The 17,366-nt window shown below is 38.3% G+C and overlaps 5 protein-coding genes across 5 annotated transcripts; 3 read left to right on the top strand and 2 right to left on the bottom strand.

Moving 5' to 3' along the window:
* Positions 1–631: 631 nt before the first annotated feature.
* On the bottom strand, positions 632–4,262 carry LOC140771345 (protein TRIGALACTOSYLDIACYLGLYCEROL 4, chloroplastic). The gene is made up of 5 exons (XM_073112845.1): positions 3,917–4,262; positions 3,219–3,468; positions 2,551–2,932; positions 1,410–1,753; positions 632–1,060 (listed from the first exon to the last, which is right to left on the bottom strand). Exons 1-5 carry the CDS (start codon positions 4,189–4,191, stop codon positions 863–865), a joined length of 1,449 nt encoding a protein of 482 aa, XP_072968946.1. The 5' UTR covers positions 4,192–4,262; the 3' UTR covers positions 632–862.
* Positions 4,263–4,781: 519 nt separating this feature from the next.
* On the top strand, positions 4,782–5,522 carry LOC140771352 (putative invertase inhibitor). Its single transcript, XM_073112858.1, has one exon. The coding sequence runs from the start codon at positions 4,802–4,804 to the stop codon at positions 5,375–5,377; it is 576 nt and encodes a 191-aa protein (XP_072968959.1). The 5' UTR covers positions 4,782–4,801; the 3' UTR covers positions 5,378–5,522.
* A 1,117-nt stretch (positions 5,523–6,639) lies between these two features.
* On the top strand, positions 6,640–6,951 carry LOC140770646 (putative invertase inhibitor). Its single transcript, XM_073111899.1, has one exon. It carries the CDS (start codon positions 6,640–6,642, stop codon positions 6,949–6,951), a length of 312 nt encoding a protein of 103 aa, XP_072968000.1.
* A 969-nt stretch (positions 6,952–7,920) lies between these two features.
* On the bottom strand, positions 7,921–11,586 carry LOC140771351 (uncharacterized). Its single transcript, XM_073112857.1, has 5 exons — positions 11,427–11,586; positions 10,843–10,988; positions 9,410–9,559; positions 9,269–9,328; positions 7,921–8,573 (listed from the first exon to the last, which is right to left on the bottom strand). The coding sequence occupies exons 1-5, from the start codon at positions 11,584–11,586 to the stop codon at positions 8,397–8,399; spliced, it is 693 nt and encodes a 230-aa protein (XP_072968958.1). The 3' UTR covers positions 7,921–8,396.
* A 318-nt stretch (positions 11,587–11,904) lies between these two features.
* On the top strand, positions 11,905–17,308 carry LOC140771340 (cell division control protein 48 homolog C-like). Its single transcript, XM_073112837.1, has 10 exons — positions 11,905–12,688; positions 13,532–14,118; positions 14,386–14,538; positions 14,786–14,902; positions 15,040–15,144; positions 15,723–15,788; positions 15,893–15,957; positions 16,042–16,243; positions 16,321–16,461; positions 16,992–17,308. The coding sequence occupies exons 1-10, from the start codon at positions 11,905–11,907 to the stop codon at positions 17,037–17,039; spliced, it is 2,268 nt and encodes a 755-aa protein (XP_072968938.1). The 3' UTR covers positions 17,040–17,308.
* The last annotated feature ends 58 nt before the right edge of the window (positions 17,309–17,366 follow it).

Raw genomic sequence — 17,366 nt, 5'->3', positions numbered from 1 at the left:
GGAATAAATAGTTGAGACTAAAGAGTTTATTGTTATTGTTGTCACCACTTTTGTTTTGCAATTATATAGTTAATTGATATAAAAAAAATTATAGCTTACCCTTTATCGAGTATTTTGTAATTTTATTTATAGAGTTAAATGAATCATAGTCTAGGATTTAACGATGATTATAAGTAGCTGAATGACGAATCATTAATCACAAAATTATTAAAATTATAAGACGTTATTTAAATTTTTTTACTGTTAGTGAGATGCACGACTTTGAGCTTATGATTGCAGATCAGTAGCTCATGAATTAAATCATAGGAATGGCTTGCTTGCAACCTTTATTTTTCTTCAGATGTTAATGGTTTAATCAAGACTATATTGCTCGAATTCCAAGTCTTTAGGAACTAATCCAAACGCTTTGACTGATTAATATATATTAATGCCTCCCTCTTCTGGACAACTTCAGGTTGCTCACAAGAAGACTAGACCAAACTTGGGCCAGGCTCACAGGCTGTATGAGAACTGAGAGAGTCCTATTAAAACAAATATTAAAATATTCTTTTAATGGATATTTCAAAAGAAGAAAAAAGAAAAAGAATAACATTTCATTGTTCAGATCATATAAGTGAGAAACATAACCAGATAACAACTCCACCAATCTTCTCTAGCAACTTAGTCTGCTTCAAAACATGATCAAGACTGGCTGGAAGTTAGTTCTTCACTTGAAGCTCTGGTTGGTAACAGAAAAAGTAAGGCAGTACAAGCAAGTAGGTAACATGATCAGGACACTGAGAGATACCATTGTACATAATGTTCCAGTCTTTTTGCCGAAGAAATAACTCAATTAATTGAAATCAATGAGGATCTATTTAGCTCAGAACTCAAAAAGTCGCAACTCTACCATTGCTTCTTTTCGTTTAGGCGAAAACCAGGCCAAGATTTTTCCTGATTGTAGCATCCTAAATGAGTAACTCAAGCCATACATGACATCCTCAATATGAGGAACGTGCTTGCCGGAAGGGGAACTGAGTGAGACCCTTGAGTCCACCCGAAAAACTATCGGCCCAGCCACCTGCAACATAGAGTAAATAAAATGTTATATTATGCCATTTAAACATTTTTTTTTTTTGAATTGTCTACTTAGTATGATTTATTTTTATCACCATTTCTCTTAAAATAAGGGTTAGCTTATGTTCTACACATAGCTTTAACTTTTCATTGTATTAAATATTTGTTTTGAGACTAACTACATAATAAAGCTTCAAAGATCTATCAAGCAAGAAGTTGCTGGATTTCACCTCAGTATACATGCAGGGAGAAAAAAAATTTCCAAAAAAACATGCTTTAGCATTTCAGTTCTTGGTCATTTTCTTGGTTGGAATATAGAAGAAAGATTTGTAATGCTGCATCATTGAATGTACCTGCTGTTGAAGGATGACGTTAAGCCTTGGGGCAGCAAGAGGATTCACCTCTCGTTCAACTCGGCCTTTGACAATGTCTGAAAGCAGATAACTGGCACCCTTGAGAAAAGCAGATGCTGATGAGATGTCTAAGCGAGCATCTACTCGAGTGAAGTCATTGAAATCATTTTTGAATTTCCCATGCTGAAGCGTGTAGCACAATGAACCAAATAAGTCTGCACTAATTGGGTATCTCTTCTTCATCGAGATACTCACACTACCACCTGCTTCATCATGCCCTGACTGGGCCTGCAAAGTAGCATCTGACTTCACATCTCCTCCAAACCATGCTGCAAACGTACCACCTAACAGGGAACATACAGAATAATGAAAAGACTTTAAAAGGAATTCATTGTCATCAGTAGAACTAGGGATCTGAGTCCTGTTAGTACAATCAACTATCTCGTAAAGAATGACATAATCAAATCACCAAACCAACGTTGCAGAAAAAATAATTATCACCTAAACAGTAATTCTCTCTTATATTTATCACCACTTGCGTTAGCGCTACTGTCAACAACAAAACAGTGTAATTCTTCTGCATGTTAAGCCAATCGACCACTATAATTACCCAATATCACTAATCATTTAGCTCAAAGATATTTCCATCTACATTGACCAATCAGAACGGGAAGATGTCATGTTGCAGCAAAAAGCTAATTTCTAAAGGACCACTTAACAAGAGTCACTCAAAACATAAACTGAGCATGTTTCTAAGACTGATCAGAGTAGATGCAAGAATTGTTCTTCCAGAATAACTTCCTGATGATAAAGGAACCAAAAGTTTGAACCTCCCAGTTAGCATTTCAAGTTGGACAAGACACTCCTAAACACAAGATTGAACTCATAGTTTGCTTATAAATAACTAAGCAAATAGAATGGCGTAAAATACTTGATGTCAACTGCTTTTCCTAGAATCTAGTGGAATCAGGAAATAGAAAATTTAGGAGCAAACAAGTTAACATACATTAATGCAGATCAAGTTATTTATATTAGAAGCTCACTAAAAGTGTACTAGCGAAATATCTTGAAGATAAGACATAATCACAATACAAACAAAAAAATTGTAACTCATTTATCTGGAAAATTCTTTAGACGTTACCAATAATTCCTGATATCGTTGCATGGGGTTCTTTAAATCGCACATCATAGGAGGGCATTGAAGCAGGTTCTTTCTGCAATCCTCTTACTTTATGACTCTTATTTTCTTTTTCTCTCCAAATGTCTCTACTCTTCTCCATAGAAAAGGCAGCTTTAGCACATATTCCAGGCAATAGAGCTAGCGGTACCTCTGCGGATGAGGAATTAAGAGCTCCAGGTTGACCACTATTTTTATGTAAACCAAAACGATATCTTAATCCAGAATCAGACACTAGAGATGCTATGTCTAGCGAAAATGAAGCTGGCACTTCCCAATAAGTTCCCTTGCTATCCATGAAGAGTTCTGGCCATGCTGCTTGCAGTGTAACATCATGATCAGGAAGCTGCATATGTGTAAGCCGACAAAGTGGCTGTGTTATAAAAGACTATATTGCACATTGCAAGAGTAGAAACATGACTATACCATGAAGAAGTTTAGCTCCTAAATAGCAAAGGGAAAGCATTGTGAAAAGTGAAATGAAGTTAACCTTATGCTTCGCTCTTTTGATATGCCTATCCAATCAAACGGCATTAGAAATAATACTAACTGAATGATTAGTCTCATAACAACAATACCATGTCTCTTTGTTTGAAACAAAGAAGCTGGTCAATTATTTAGAGTAAGCTTACCTTATGAACAAGCAATGCTTTAGATCGTTGTCCCTTCTTCTCACCATGCCGTTCCACGTTAAAAAGTAAGGAAGTATCGGGCGTCAAAGACACTTGAGAGAATAAACCAAGCGCATAGAGCGACTTGTCCAGAAAATGTTTCGCAATTTCTCTGAATGCAGGCATCTCTAGCTCGTCACCAATTGTCACTTCTTTCTTTATACTGGATATCAATTTTCTCGGGCGGAATTGCCCAATCACTCCAGTCCACCTAAAAGCAGTTCAGAAGATTTATAACATTTGCATTGCAAAAGTGCAACCAACTGACCAACTACCTAAGTGCTTACAGTAAGAAGTCACAGGGTGTTGATGACATCCACTCACTTTATTTACAGTCTCGATAATTAAAGGTATAAGTGAAAATTGAGTTTGTAGATTCGTCTGACAAGTAATGTTAGTCTCAGTTACTCCTCTAGATCATCTTTAACATCAGCTCATGAATTGAAGAAATCACTATTAATAACAAATAGAAACAGTTCGAACCTTTCCCGGACCCAGTTGGAAAAACAAGAAGAAACTCGAAATCCCACCACAAAAACACAAATTTTCAAACTCCAAAACAAGCAAACATCCCTAATCCCACCGATTGAACTCACAAAACATCCCAAAAAATCCAGTCTTGGTGAGAAAGCTCGCGCCACTTTGGCCAAAAAACTCACCAATTTGATGTGGCAGGACCGACCAAGAAGGACTGGATGGAGAAGGAACCGAGCTCCTTTTGCTGCAGCGCCGGGGCGAAGGAAGGGATGAGGCCGAGAGGGAAGGCGTTGGCGAGGAAGGACAGCTGCTGCGGCCTCACGGTCCGGCTCGCCCGGGCCAGTGCGACGGGAGCCGGCTCGCCCGGTACGGACAAGGCCGTGCCATCGAGGTTTTGGGGAGAGGAGATCTCCAGGTCCCAAAACGCCTTATCCATGGCTATACGAAGGTTCGCCATTGCTCTCTCTCTCTCTCTCTCTCTCTCTCTCTCTCTCTCTCTCTCTCTCTCCCCTCCGATGCCTCTATCTCTCCGAAATGTCTTTATCCACTGAGGTTTTGGGGAGGTTCTGTGAACCCATCCGTGGCGCAGGATAGCGCATTTGCTATCATGAGCATTTTATGGGCTTTTAGTGAGAGTTAAGTTAATTGGGCTTTTGTTCGGCATAATTATCCTGGGCTTTAGTTACATTATCTTTACTCCTGAGGCCCATTTGGATTAGGTTAATTACATCTAGACCCCCTAACTATTATCATTTTCATATAACTCCTCAACTATCTAATATTTCCTCGATAATTACACCTAGAAATAACATGTAAGCATTGTATAATTGATGAGAGATTTTCTTTTAAAGAAAAAAAAAACCATATAGAAATGGGGTTGTAAGTGAAATGTGTGGTTAAAACACCACTCAGGTGTCATCACTAAACGCTAAACTTGCATGCTTTGAAGCATTCAACTCTCCCCTTCTCCACATACCAAATCCTTTATATATACCATCACTCTCTTCTCTCCCCCTAGCTATCGCTTCTCTCTTCTCTCCTCTTTCTAGTTAACTCTCTCAACCAATATGAATCCTATCTTCTATCTCCTTCTTCTCTTCTTCCTCCTCCTCCTCCTCCATTGCTTTATCACCTCTCATGCCACCATCTTAATGCAGACGCAGACATGCACGAGCCCCATCACCGTCGAAGACGCCTGCAGGGGCGCGGTCGATGGCCACCCCGGCGCAGTCGCGTACGACTACTGCGTCTCCTCCCTCAACTCCGACCCCCGGAGCCGCTCCGCCGACCTACACGGCCTGGCTGTCCTCGCGACGAAGCTGGCCATCGATCACGTGGCGAGCACAGAGTCGAAGATCGACGAGCTGATGGACTTGGAGCCGACTCCGACGATAAAGGACGGGTTCAACGCTTGCTTGGAGGTGTACTCCGACGCCGTCGACCGGCTGCGGGACGCGCTCGATAACCTGAACTCGAGGCTATACGCGAAGGCGGTGGAGCTGCTGGCGAAGGCGCTCGGGGCGTCGGAGGACTGCCAGGAGGTGTTCAGGGGGTCAGAGGCGGCGCCGCCGGTGATGGTGGAGGATAGGGACTATGGGAAGCTGGCGAGCATTGCATTGGGTATTGCTGCCTCTGTGGAATGATTAACAAACGAGTCTTTTTTCATCATTTAATTTCCTCTGTTTTGATTTTATCGGTGGTTGTTGTTGTTTTATTTTCCTTTTGTTTTGTTATGAAAGCAGAGTCTTTGCTAGTTTCTGGTTATATAAGCAGAATGGATAGTGTCTATAGTGGATTGTTGGAGTTTCCTGCAACATGGATGGGAATTTGACAAGTTTTAATTGGTTAAATTATGTTAAAAAAAATTCCATGGCACGAGTGTTTGAGAACCTACCTCACAAATCAAGAAATTAGAAGTTTAAATTAACTTAATTATCGAGATTTTGAGATGATTAGTCTTATTATCCGGCCTCATAATCGACAAGCTTTCAAATTATTAAATTAAAAAAAATAAGAAATATTCATGATTAATTAAAAAAAATAAGGATAACCAAGTAATAATTATATATTCATAATAATAGGGAAATGATCATAAATACATTATTTTAGTATGAAATTAATAATTGGAAGGAGATGTCTTGCAGAAAACACTATCCTTGTTGACCTCTTTACTGCAATTTATATCCTTTGGAGTTGCCTCAGAATTATTATAGACTGAAATTTGAATCCCATATACAAAGAACTTCAACTTTATGAAGTAATCATGAGATGAGATAAGGCTCCAATAGCTGGAAGATTAACTTAGACTCTAATTATTTATCCCTTCAATAACAAAATGGCTTTGCTTGCACACAAGAACAAAACTTGTCAATAACCTTGACCTCTATTATAAGCCCATCCATTGTGTGTTTTCCCTTTCAATTAAAGCTTTAGACATACATTATTCTGACTAATTTAATGATATAAAATGGTGGGGGAGAGAGAGAGAGGTGTTAAATCCCAAAAACCACAACTCCATCCAAATCTCACCACCTCTCACCTGCTTGTTTCCACTTTATTCTCCACAAGAGTTTTTCACATGCACTAGATACAAAAGAAACAAGGCACAAGAGCCATGCATCAGGGCAAAAAGATGTCACTCTTCTCCTCTCTCTTCCTCTTCCTATTCTTCTCCTTCTTCTTCTTCTTATCCCCCCTCTTCCATCATCAATCTTTTTCTTCTTCTTCTTCTCTCGTCTCCGCCACCCACCCTAACATCATCGTCGACACCTGCAACCGGTGCAGAACCGGTGATCCTAACGTGAACTACACCCTCTGCGTTGCGTCTCTCACGTCGGTGCCCAAAAGCCACCGGTCGGACCTCCAAGGGCTGGCGGTCATCTCCGTCAAGCTAGCGAAAACCAAGATGATACACATCAAGAAGGAAGTGAAGAAGCTACTGAAGGCCAAACCATTAGAGAGATATACGCAATCATGCTTAGAGACATGTCGAGATCTCTACTCGTCTTCCATAATCGATCTCAAGAACTCTGTTGAGGCGATCAAAGACGGTGGATACGAGGACGCCAAGACATGGATGAGCAGTGCTGTAGATGCACCAGGTACCTGTGAGGATGGCTTCCAGGAGGGGGGAATAAGATCGCCGATATCGGAGGAGGATGATGAATTATTTCAACTCACTGTTATCGCTCTCGCTATTACTTCTCTCCTTGGATAACTACCCAACTGTTCCTTTAACAGTATTATCTTGCTGTCTTCCTTGTCTGAAACCCGTGTCTAAGTATGACAAGTCTATGTAACTGTTCTCAAAATCAAGATTAAAATTTATAGTGTATATATATATATATATATATATATATATATATATATATATATATTCTATGTTTATATGTGGTATAGCAAATCTAGCTTGCAGATCCGTGATAATAAAGCAAACATCTCTTTATTCCATTGCATTTGAAAGCTCTGGAATCATATTTGAGCTTCATATATACTTCTCCTAAAAGCACCAGTTGAAAAATTGAAGTAAAGAGGAAATAACATCAACTTGTAACTGCTCCATTTTTAACTCCACTGGATTCTTGGCGTGAATGTGAATAAAGATAACTTCATGTGCATGAAGGTCGAAGGATATAATCTATCATCCTAATAAAATAAAATAAAAAGCTAAAATCCATCCGTTTTGATGTGTTTTAGGCATAAATTTAAACCAATTTAGTGTTAGTATCCAAACAGTAGTTTTTTCTTCTCCTCTCCTCTCGTCGTCTTCCGTCTAATATTTTATATTTTCTAACAAGATCCAATTATTATTTACCTGTTAAAAAACATTATTTTAATTAACTATCATTTTAATTCTCATCTCTCCTCTCTCCATCCATCCATGATAAATGGTACTTTAATTATTTGTCATAATACCCTCTAAATCTTTATTTTTTTTATATTATGTCAAGTATAATTAGGACATTACTAAGCCAGTTTAAACCACCTTATTCAGGTTTAAAAAATAAGCACAGCTAATTAGATTTAGGAGTAATACCACATTCAAACGGCACCTTATACATCACAATCTACTCACAGAATGATAGCAATTAATATAGAAACCATAACAGCAACAAACTTAATTTTAAATAAATAGATTGCAAAATTTCAACATTCATGAGGAATAACTGCGGATTGGCCTTTTCTCCAGATCAGATGAGTGATTGGATTGGTGAAGGCAACAATACACAGAAAAAAAAATGCGAAAAATAGTGTTTAGGTCAACTGCAAGATTGATTCCAAAATAATACACCAAGGTCCCGTGCAAAGATAAGGAATAGCTATTACAAACAGATAGGAGTTCTTACCACATCACATGCTTTGAAATTACAATCCTCTGTTGAAAGGTGGCTGGTAGCATGGATCGTATCAGATTTGGACTGGAAGGTGTAGAATAGGTATTAGAGAATTGGAGAAACAACTTTCATTAAGAATACACTTTTGGCAAAACAAATGAATCAAAAGGGAAAAGAAAAACACTATACAGAGGACCAAAAACAATAAGAATGATGCAAGAATTAATTTGTCCTTGTAGCAGAAGAAACATAATTTAGCGGTTGCTCGAAAAATTAGACATTTGGAGGTGGATAGAGATGGTATAACAGCATCGTAGTGCATAATATTTTACATCAAACGACCAGCATAATGCGCTCTTGGGTACATCTGCTGTAACTGGGGCCATTGAACAAAGAACTGATCGGCTAATCGTAACTTATAGAGCAGTAAGCCACTTAAGGAAAGCTTTCTCACTCTTGCAATGCTCTCAATGTAGAAAATGGATGACCATCTGAGACCTAGTACCTGAAAGGTTGAACAGTCATGAAGCAATCTAATAAGAAAAAGTTTTCTTCGACATGAATATGAAACCAGTAACTTTATGAGTAAACTAGTTGAAACATCTAAAAGAATTGGCATTTATTGGTTATGAATGGTTTATGGGGTATATTTAGAGTAAAGGGTTATGCAAAATTTCATACCCTCTCCCTTGTGCAATGACACTCAACAGTAACAACACAGAACATTAGGCGACAATTGCTTGGGATAGGCTATATGAACCAATTTTCTCTTCTCATCTTATCTTGGATAATGTGCTCCATAAATAGAAGGGACGTCTCATTGTTCTTTTTCTTTAGCCTCTCATATTTATATCCTCCTGTTTATGCATAACGATCTATGCCTTAGCTAGCGATTCCAGGACTAGGTAAAGGAGAAGAGATGCATTAGGTAGCTTGACAGCTGATGCAGAAGTCATGTCAAGCTATACTGAACATAGATTCATACATTGGAAATGCTCAATTTTATGCAGTGACATTTCAGCCCAAGAAAAGGAAAACAAATTCAAAAATAAAAATGGTGCATTCCAGCAAAACAGAAAGGAAAGGAATGCAGATCTTCTGCAAAACCACAATTTTACCATGAAATGAGTAATCTGATCCAGTTGATATTTTCTGCTTGGCAAGTATGAGATGAATAGATGTCACTAGAGTAAAACTAACCTTGAAAACAAATGCACAAACACAAAGCGGAATACAGGTCCCTGGACCATTGCAAAGGATCTGGACAAAGAATGATAAAAATGATCAGATAAAACATTTGATGATTCCACTTTCAACTTAAATATTTTGGAGGAAACATACCACTTGAGGCCTAATTTTTACTATCAGCCACATAGCATGCATTGTGGCAATCAAAGTTGTCCCACTAGAGGTAATATAAGACTGACCCACCTCACGGCTACGATATATCTGCATGAATTGAGCAGGCTTCGTCCTCTTTCTTCCACTGGTCTGCAAAATCAAATCAAGGGATCTTGTTCAGATAGCAACACATCTATGCAATCAATTCCACAACTGTTAAAATGCTTGTGTGGTTTTCTTGACAAAGCAGAATCGTTAATCTTCATGTCAAGTTCAATCAACATGTAACAGAGGACACAATGTACAAGTGCTCTGCAGTAACGACATTAACTGTTAGGGAGAGCTTACTGACATACTTGCCAGAATGTAAGAAGGTGGATATCTTTTAAGGACCTGAAGAATGTGATCCCTGCCTTACATGATGATATTCACAAATTAATCATGCCAAAGAGAAGAATATGATACTTAGCTGTTCTTCACAGATTAACTTCATAGTATATTAATGAGTTCAACATGAAACAAAAGTTATTACACTACGAATTAAGTATCGGGATATAGATTCAACTAGCATTTACATAAGAAAATTATCCTGGCACTTCTTTCAATAGAATGAGCTAAGGTAGATGGAGTCCTATTTTCCTAACCATTTACTCATTTAATGCACATGAACGGAAGCATTGATAATTGAAATCAACAATTTGAACATTTTTATTTATAGACACTAGAGCATTAGTCAATATTGGAGGATAATGAAGGAATTGACTGGAGTTAGGAGGTATTCATTATTCAACATCAACACTTAACAGGACGAACTAAATTCCCTTCCTCATATGTATACTTGCATATGTACATTTACAATTAGGATGACATATTAATAGTTAAAGTTTGAAATCTAGATGTTAGGACACCAACCTAAGCGACATAATAGAATTTAGATTCCAAAAACAAACCTCACAGTGAGAATCTTGCATAAACTCCACTTTCTTAAGGGGAATTGGGTAGGATAAATTTTAATATTCAAGTGGAGATACTAGGATGGAAGTGAATATCAGGAAATCAACAACTATCTTAAGAACTTATAGATTTTTTTTCCTCTGATTGCAACGAAAATGCAGATTTAATCATCCAGGGCATCTGGCAATAGACAATAACAAACAAAAGAAAATGTAGTTAAATTTTTTAGTGAAAGTGCATATGCGTGATTGAATAAACATGAAGGAAATAGAACAACTACTTGTAACCATTTCATCTACCGTTGCAACTTCAACCAGCTACTTATACCAGCCAGGTATTTATCAGACTTTATAAGGGTAAGACAATGACTTGCAAGAGGATAAGAAATAATATTTACTATAAATAGAACTACAATAAATGTACTCGAACATAATAAGGATTCCAGCATGTCGAGAAAAGGATTTTGCTATATAAAATACCTCCTCATGCTGAACCAAGGACTCCTCCAAAACTTGAGCTTTTTGAAGGCTCATGTTATCAGTAAGAGCTGCCACATAGAATCTTGGTGCAAATCTCTCCTTTTGAAGAACATTTACGACACTAAGCATCTCCGCTGTGTGGCCTCCTGTTCACCAAGTAGAGGAATAAGCACATTTACTATTAGAATTTTCCCAAACAAGAGTAACCAAGAAAATTTGCAGCTTTTAGCTGCATGACCGCCCGATTATTAAATTCATTGCATAGAAATTAACAAAGAAAAGTATAAACAGTATGAATTTCTGCAACATAAGCTCCAACATATCTAACAGAATCTCTAATTGAGTAATTTCATGATATGATCAGTTAATAATGTTGGCTAAAAAAAATCTATTAATCATATAATTTTTCAACCTTTCTCAGATAAATATGTTAAAAAGGATTCCTTTTTCAATTCTCTCGGAGACAATCGAGCATGAATGCCGCTATTTTCGACTGGAACTCCTTAAAAAGTTTCCGAACATACCAGGTCTTCCAAATAGTTTGCTATATATGATCACCTTCTGTGCCGCAGATGTCGACTTACCCGAACCAAGAACGATGAGAGTCCGAAGGCTCTTCGTGCCCGATCGCCCTTGAGGCCTCCCGGTCCAGTAGAGAACGTAGGCCACACGAATCACGAGAACGGCCATGACAATTGGGAACAAATAGCAGAAAGCTCCACCGATTCCGATTCCGATCTCCATCTCCCCAAATCCTGCCCTTTCTGGATTGCGGCAATCTAAAGGACGGATTTGGCGGCTAGAGGAGCAGTAAAGAGGACGGCGTGATGCAGGATGGCGCCGTCAAAAAGGCCGGTGGACGGGCGGGGATGGGGATCGTGGATGTCGAACAGTGAAAGAGGGATACTAAGTAGAAGGTCAGGCTTTGGGTCCAATCCGACTCAAACTTGGCTCATAAGTTTCGGCCCTTATTAAGCCCAAACGTAGGAAAGTTGGAGATGCCCAACTAAAACGAACACCCTACTAAGTACTAATACCTGAACCTTCGTCGGCTGCAGAGCGATGGGGAAGCGGATGAGACGTGGAGGGCGGTCGCCGTCTTCGGCGTGGTACTCCGGCCTCCTCCGCCGTCGGATCTTCGAAATTGGCCTCGGAGGTTCCTTCGACGCGGACACCGTCGCCGGCCATCTCCGATCACGGTTCCCGGAGTACCAACGCATCAAGTTCCAGCCGTTCGCCGTCCGCGTCAAGGAAACCCTAGATGACCTCCGCCGCCAGTCCACGGCCGGAAGCAGCAACAACAGCGATGACGACGATGATGAGGGTGGATGTTCCACATCGACGTCCGTTGATTCCGTCTTCAAAGCCAAGGTTGATCCGGAGTTCGATCTGACGAAATCCATGCTTAGGGATACCTACAGCAAGAAATCGTTACTCAATTCAAAGAGCAGGAAGGAGAAGGATACTGACATGGAGATTGAGGTGGCGCGGGATAAGCTGAGGAGGATCGAGACGGCCGAAGGGAGCGGGGTCGAGATCGCAAGGGCTGAGCAATCGAGAAAAGGTGGCAGCATTGGCGAGGTTAATAGAGAGGAGGGTAGGACGGGGCCAAAGTTTCGAGATATTGGTGGGATGAAAGGCGTAACAGAGGAGTTGATGATGCGCGTCATTGTGCCTCTGTGCCAACCGGAGCTGCCAAATTGGCTTGGCTTCACGCCGACATCAGGGATATTGCTGCACGGTCCGCCTGGGTGCGGGAAGACGATGCTTGCCCATGCAATTGCGAATGAGGCTGGTGTTCCCTTCTATAAGATATCTGCTCCTGAATTGGTATCTGGGGTTTATGGTAAGATTGGTTATCTGATTAGTTGCTTTCATACGTATTATGTTTACCAAGTTGGCAAACTCAATTATTTTGTAAATGAGAAGAAGCATTTAGTGATCATAACAGCATGATGTTGCAACAGAGGCACAGTTGCTGGAACAGCACCTATAACTAGTCAAAAACTTGGTGCACAGGTTAACTCAAATATTTCTCTCAAACAAATGTTGTGATGAGCCGAACACGAGCAAACTTAGATCGCTAGTGTTTGGCTCAATATAGCTCAAATATATATATAATCTTAACCTTCATGCTCAAATCACGAGCTGACTAGAATTCTTTTTGAGCCAAATAATGAGTTAAGATTTTAGCTCATTTTTTTAAGCTTGGCTCACGTTCGAGTTTGATAAATTTAATTCTGATTTGAACATGAGCAAGACCTAGCTCACTCGTGTTCGGCTCGTTGACACCCCTAGTTGTGATGTTTTATGGATAGTTTTCTTTGTTTATTGTTGACTCTGAATTTGTTAAGACTTGATACCATACTCCTACTGACTTGTCTTAAAGAGCTTAATTAGTTTTCATTCTCACTCCAAATGACTTGTCTTAAAGAAATAAAATGCATGATTCACCCTTTATCTTATATATGATACTTGAAAGTAGTTTTCTTTTATCATTAGAGATTATGCAAACAAATTCTTTTCTTTTCTTTTTTGGTAAAAAGGACTTGATCTGCTATCTATTAGTCACTGTTCTTGAAATATCTCACCCTTACGTCGTGTTTCAGCACGTTATCTTTTTGCTATGTCCATCTAGCATATCCCAAGACTTCCATTGATTATGATTATGTTTTCACTGACTGCTCAGGTGCTTCTGAAGAAAATGTACGAGACCTTTTCAAGAAGGCATATCGTACTGCTCCTTCAATTATCTTTATTGATGAGATTGATGCTATTGCATCCAAGAGGGAGAACTTGCAGAGGGAGACGGACCGCCGAATAGTAACACAATTGATGACATGCATGGATGAATTCCACCAAACAGATGGATCAAGTGATGCTAATTTAAATTCAGAAACATGGGAAAGAAAACCTAGATATGTTCTTGTAATTGGAGCTACAAACAGACCTGATGCAATGGACCAAGCATTGCGCAGACCTGGGAGGTTTGACCGTGAGATAGCTTTGGGTGTCCCGGATGAGAATGCACGGGTTGAAATTCTATCTATGCTTTTGCAGAACTTTAGACTTGACGGTCATCTCAACCTCTTCAAGATAGCCAGATCTACACCAGGTTTTGTCGGAGCTGATTTGAAAATTTTGGTGGATGAAGCAGGACACTTGGCATTGAAGAGAATTCTATATAAGCGAATGGACCAAGTAAGAGATTGGTTGAGGCAGCCTTGGGATGCCAAAGAAATGGAGAGCCTTAGAATTACCATGGGTGACCTTGAGGTAATCTATCAATTAACCTTTCATATATGCTCACTTTTGCCTTTCTTTTCTCTTCTGTTTATTTCCTCAACTTTGTAGCTTTCTTTCGTTAGTCATAAATTTTGTAAATAGTAAAATAGGGCAGCAAATTTCCTCCAATGTGAAAGCAACCGTCTACTTCCTTTACATATTGCCCTTCTCATTAATCCATAGGATCATTAATTACTGATATATGAATATAGGGAATACATAATTCAAGTCTTTTTCACTTGCGAATTGTGATTGTAGGAAGCTGCTAAAACGGTTCAACCTTCTTTGAAAAGAGAAGGGTTTTCCTCAATTCCTGATGTTACATGGGATGACATCGGTGGTCATTACTCATTAAGGAAAGAATTTGATCGTCACATTATTCAGCGGATCAAGTGCCCTGAAAAATATAAGGTACATCTATCTTCTTGTATTATTTGACATTTATGATTTTATAGTGGAATGCACGAATCCTAATTTATGTATTGATAGCCTCCAAAATGATGATCCTGTTGTGTTATAGCCTTCAAAATTATTGTTTCCGTAGTTCTGCCATAAATTTTGCTTTTGTCAAGTTATTTGAACTAATGTAGTTAATGTAGGTTTCACATGTAAATGGTTCACCTGTATCTAGTATCTTTATATCTCTTCTTTGATCCAGAAACTTGGTGTAGATTTGGAGTCTGGATTTTTGCTATATGGACCTCCAGGTTGTGGCAAAACATTGATAGCAAAAGCTGTAGCAAATGAAGCAGGGGCTAACTTTATCCATATCAAGGTAAGCTTTGTTGGCATCTTTATTTCTTAACTATAATGGCATCTTTTCTCATTGAATGCATTATTTGATGGTTTAAGGTAGATAAAAGTGTTGAATTTTTATTTTAAACATTGACATTTTAAGTTCCTGATATATAGGGGCCTGAATTGTTGAGTAAGTATGTTGGTGACAGCGAATCAGAAGTAAGAAAACTGTTTACCCGTGCCCGAACCAGCTCTCCATGCATATTATTCTTTGATGAGGTATTACATTAGCATTTTTATGGCCTGCGCACTTGTTAGTTAGTACTTAGTAATTTAATTGCTCCTGTTCAATACATGTTGGACTATTGTGTCATATGCACATATATGGTCCACTAACTAGAAGATGGACTATAAAGGCATGGCAGATAATTTTCATTTGTTAGTTTATATGTCTATTTTTTTTTCGTATAATTTGCTTTTGTGCACATTATGAATTTTTAACAAAAGAATGATGCTTCCTTCGGCTGTAAATGGATGTGTTTCTCATAAGAGAGTTATGTACTTTTTAAATTTTAGTGTTTTTCACATGGTGCATCAATGTTAATTATGTTATAATGCTGCATTTTTTTGTTTAATTTTGCAAAGAAATGGTTCTGCTTACCTTGCTATTGTTGTTTTGTTTGCAAAACACCAAATTAACTGTTTGCGTAGTATATCCATGCCTATTTTCTTGAAGTGGCTGCTGGCTTTGGTATTTTTTTGAAGTTTGATATTGTAGATATCCATGCCTATTTTGATCCTATTTGCTGGAAGTTAGTTTATTTTGAGTTTTTGTTATTTCTACTTGGTTGTGTCAGGTAGATGCTATAATGACAAAGAGGGGCAAGGAAGGAGGATGGGTTGTTGAGCGACTCCTAAACCAGGTTAGATGTAATTAAATGCTCTTCTGTTCTGGAATTGCTCTTTATTTTTTCCTTTTTAACTTCTAGATCTAAATGCCTATGTTTCTGTCATTTTTTATATGCAGTTACTCATTGAGCTTGATGGTGGTGATCAGCGACGAGGTGTTTATGTCATTGGAGCAACAAACAGGTTGACATATTCTGCTACACTTGTTATGTTCTCCCAATTGGCAGCTTTCCGTTCAGAATTTGATCTAATAAGTCTTGAATGCAGAATAGAGGCGATAGATCCTGCTGTCTTACGACCAGGCAGATTTGGCAAAGTCATTTATGTACCTCTTCCTGGTGCTAATGAGCGCGGATTGATTCTGAAAACACTTGCTCGAAAGAAGCCCATTGCTGCTGATGTAGATTTCGACATTTTAGCGCAGAGAGAAGAGTTTAAGAATTTTACTGGGGTTGATTTAGCTAACCTGGTATGTCTCTATTTTTATTTTATTTATATCTTTTGTGTTTGTTTTATCTTTTATCTAAAACTGATCCTCTCTTTCAGATGAATGAAGCTGCCATGGCTGTATTGGATGACGAACAGGATATCACCGATGAAGACATGTCAAGTCATCCTCCATGTTCTATCAAGACATTGCATTTTGAGGAAGCTTTGGCAAAAATAAAACCATCAGTATCAAAAAAGGTATGGTTAAAATATGTTGCTTATGCCGCTAGGCCCACTACTTCGATAAATCTGCTCTAATTAGATTAATAATTAATTATCAACATATGTGGTGATGGAAAGAAGTCATGTGGATTCCTCTTACTTCAATCCAAGTGGTTTTGAAATCTTATTGGGATATTCTATATGTTTACATAGTATGACAAGTGGTTTTTCTTCTGAAATGGTGATGAACCTATTCTCTTTGGTAGCAAATAATATCCTTTTATTCATCACTTTGTATTTGACTCCGACTTATTTGAATTTCTCAAGGAAAATACTTCTATACATTTTTCTACCTTTTTCTGCCCATTCGAATGTTTCCTTGTATTTGTATCTATGGTTTCCTTCCTGCAACTTTGCTTATGTTGCCAATGGCATTTGGACAATTTGTCTCCCAATACATCTTGCTTTTATCTCTTTGAATGCAGTCATTCAAATCTGTGTTTGAAAGTAATTGTGGATTTGGGAAATGGAACTTATGATTTTTCATTTACTTTTTCATGGCGCAGCAAAGAAGATACTACGACGCCATATCCAAAAAGTTTGAAGCTCCTTGACAACCTCAATACGATGCTCATTGCTTTTATTTAAGAACCTTGGCACCAGTACACATATGAAAGATCCTGAAACGTGTTTATTTGTTTTATTAAGATTTATTTTTATTTTTTATTTTTTGGAGAGTGATTATATATGAAGATTCAGATGTTAAAGTTTATTTAGTATATAATGTATGTTTTGATGGTGGGTGGTCTATGTAATTATCATAGAATATTGAGCTTTGCTCAATAGTATATCAGTATTAATTCAATTTACCTTGATCAATGATTTACTGTGGCCCAATTGATTTTTATGTAGTAAGTTCCAAAATATTATTTACTGTGAAA

This window comes from Typha angustifolia, chromosome 11 (assembly GCF_048772165.1).
Source record: "Typha angustifolia cultivar Huaian chromosome 11, ASM4877216v1, whole genome shotgun sequence".
Taxonomy (NCBI): Eukaryota; Viridiplantae; Streptophyta; class Magnoliopsida; order Poales; family Typhaceae; genus Typha; species Typha angustifolia.
Note: the sequence above shows the minus strand (reverse complement) of the source record. Positions and strands in the feature narration are given on the sequence as shown.

What these genes read in the sequence shown, in the direction of transcription:
- LOC140771351 (XM_073112857.1), bottom strand. Translation starts at nt 11,586, where the DNA reads ATGGAGATCGGAATCGGAATCGGTGGAGCTTTCTGCTATTTGTTCCCA. An exon ending in CCTTGGTTCAGCATGAGGAG is followed by an intron (nt 9,560 to 10,842) that starts GTATTTTATATA and finishes TTGATTTTGCAG; the next exon opens with ACCAGTGGAAGAAAGAGGAC. An exon ending in TTTGTGCATTTGTTTTCAAG is followed by an intron (nt 8,574 to 9,268) that starts GTTAGTTTTACT and finishes TCAACCTTTCAG; the next exon opens with GTACTAGGTCTCAGATGGTC.
- LOC140771340 (XM_073112837.1), top strand. Translation starts at nt 11,905, where the DNA reads ATGGGGAAGCGGATGAGACGTGGAGGGCGGTCGCCGTCTTCGGCGTGG. An exon ending in GCATATTATTCTTTGATGAG is followed by an intron (nt 15,145 to 15,722) that starts GTATTACATTAG and finishes TGGTTGTGTCAG; the next exon opens with GTAGATGCTATAATGACAAA. An exon ending in AACCATCAGTATCAAAAAAG is followed by an intron (nt 16,462 to 16,991) that starts GTATGGTTAAAA and finishes TTCATGGCGCAG; the next exon opens with CAAAGAAGATACTACGACGC.
- LOC140771352 (XM_073112858.1), top strand. Translation starts at nt 4,802, where the DNA reads ATGAATCCTATCTTCTATCTCCTTCTTCTCTTCTTCCTCCTCCTCCTC.
- LOC140771345 (XM_073112845.1), bottom strand. Translation starts at nt 4,191, where the DNA reads ATGGCGAACCTTCGTATAGCCATGGATAAGGCGTTTTGGGACCTGGAG. An exon ending in GGTCCTGCCACATCAAATTG is followed by an intron (nt 3,469 to 3,916) that starts GTGAGTTTTTTG and finishes AACTGCTTTTAG; the next exon opens with GTGGACTGGAGTGATTGGGC. An exon ending in AACGATATCAGGAATTATTG is followed by an intron (nt 1,754 to 2,550) that starts GTAACGTCTAAA and finishes GTTCCCTGTTAG; the next exon opens with GTGGTACGTTTGCAGCATGG.
- LOC140770646 (XM_073111899.1), top strand. Translation starts at nt 6,640, where the DNA reads ATGATACACATCAAGAAGGAAGTGAAGAAGCTACTGAAGGCCAAACCA.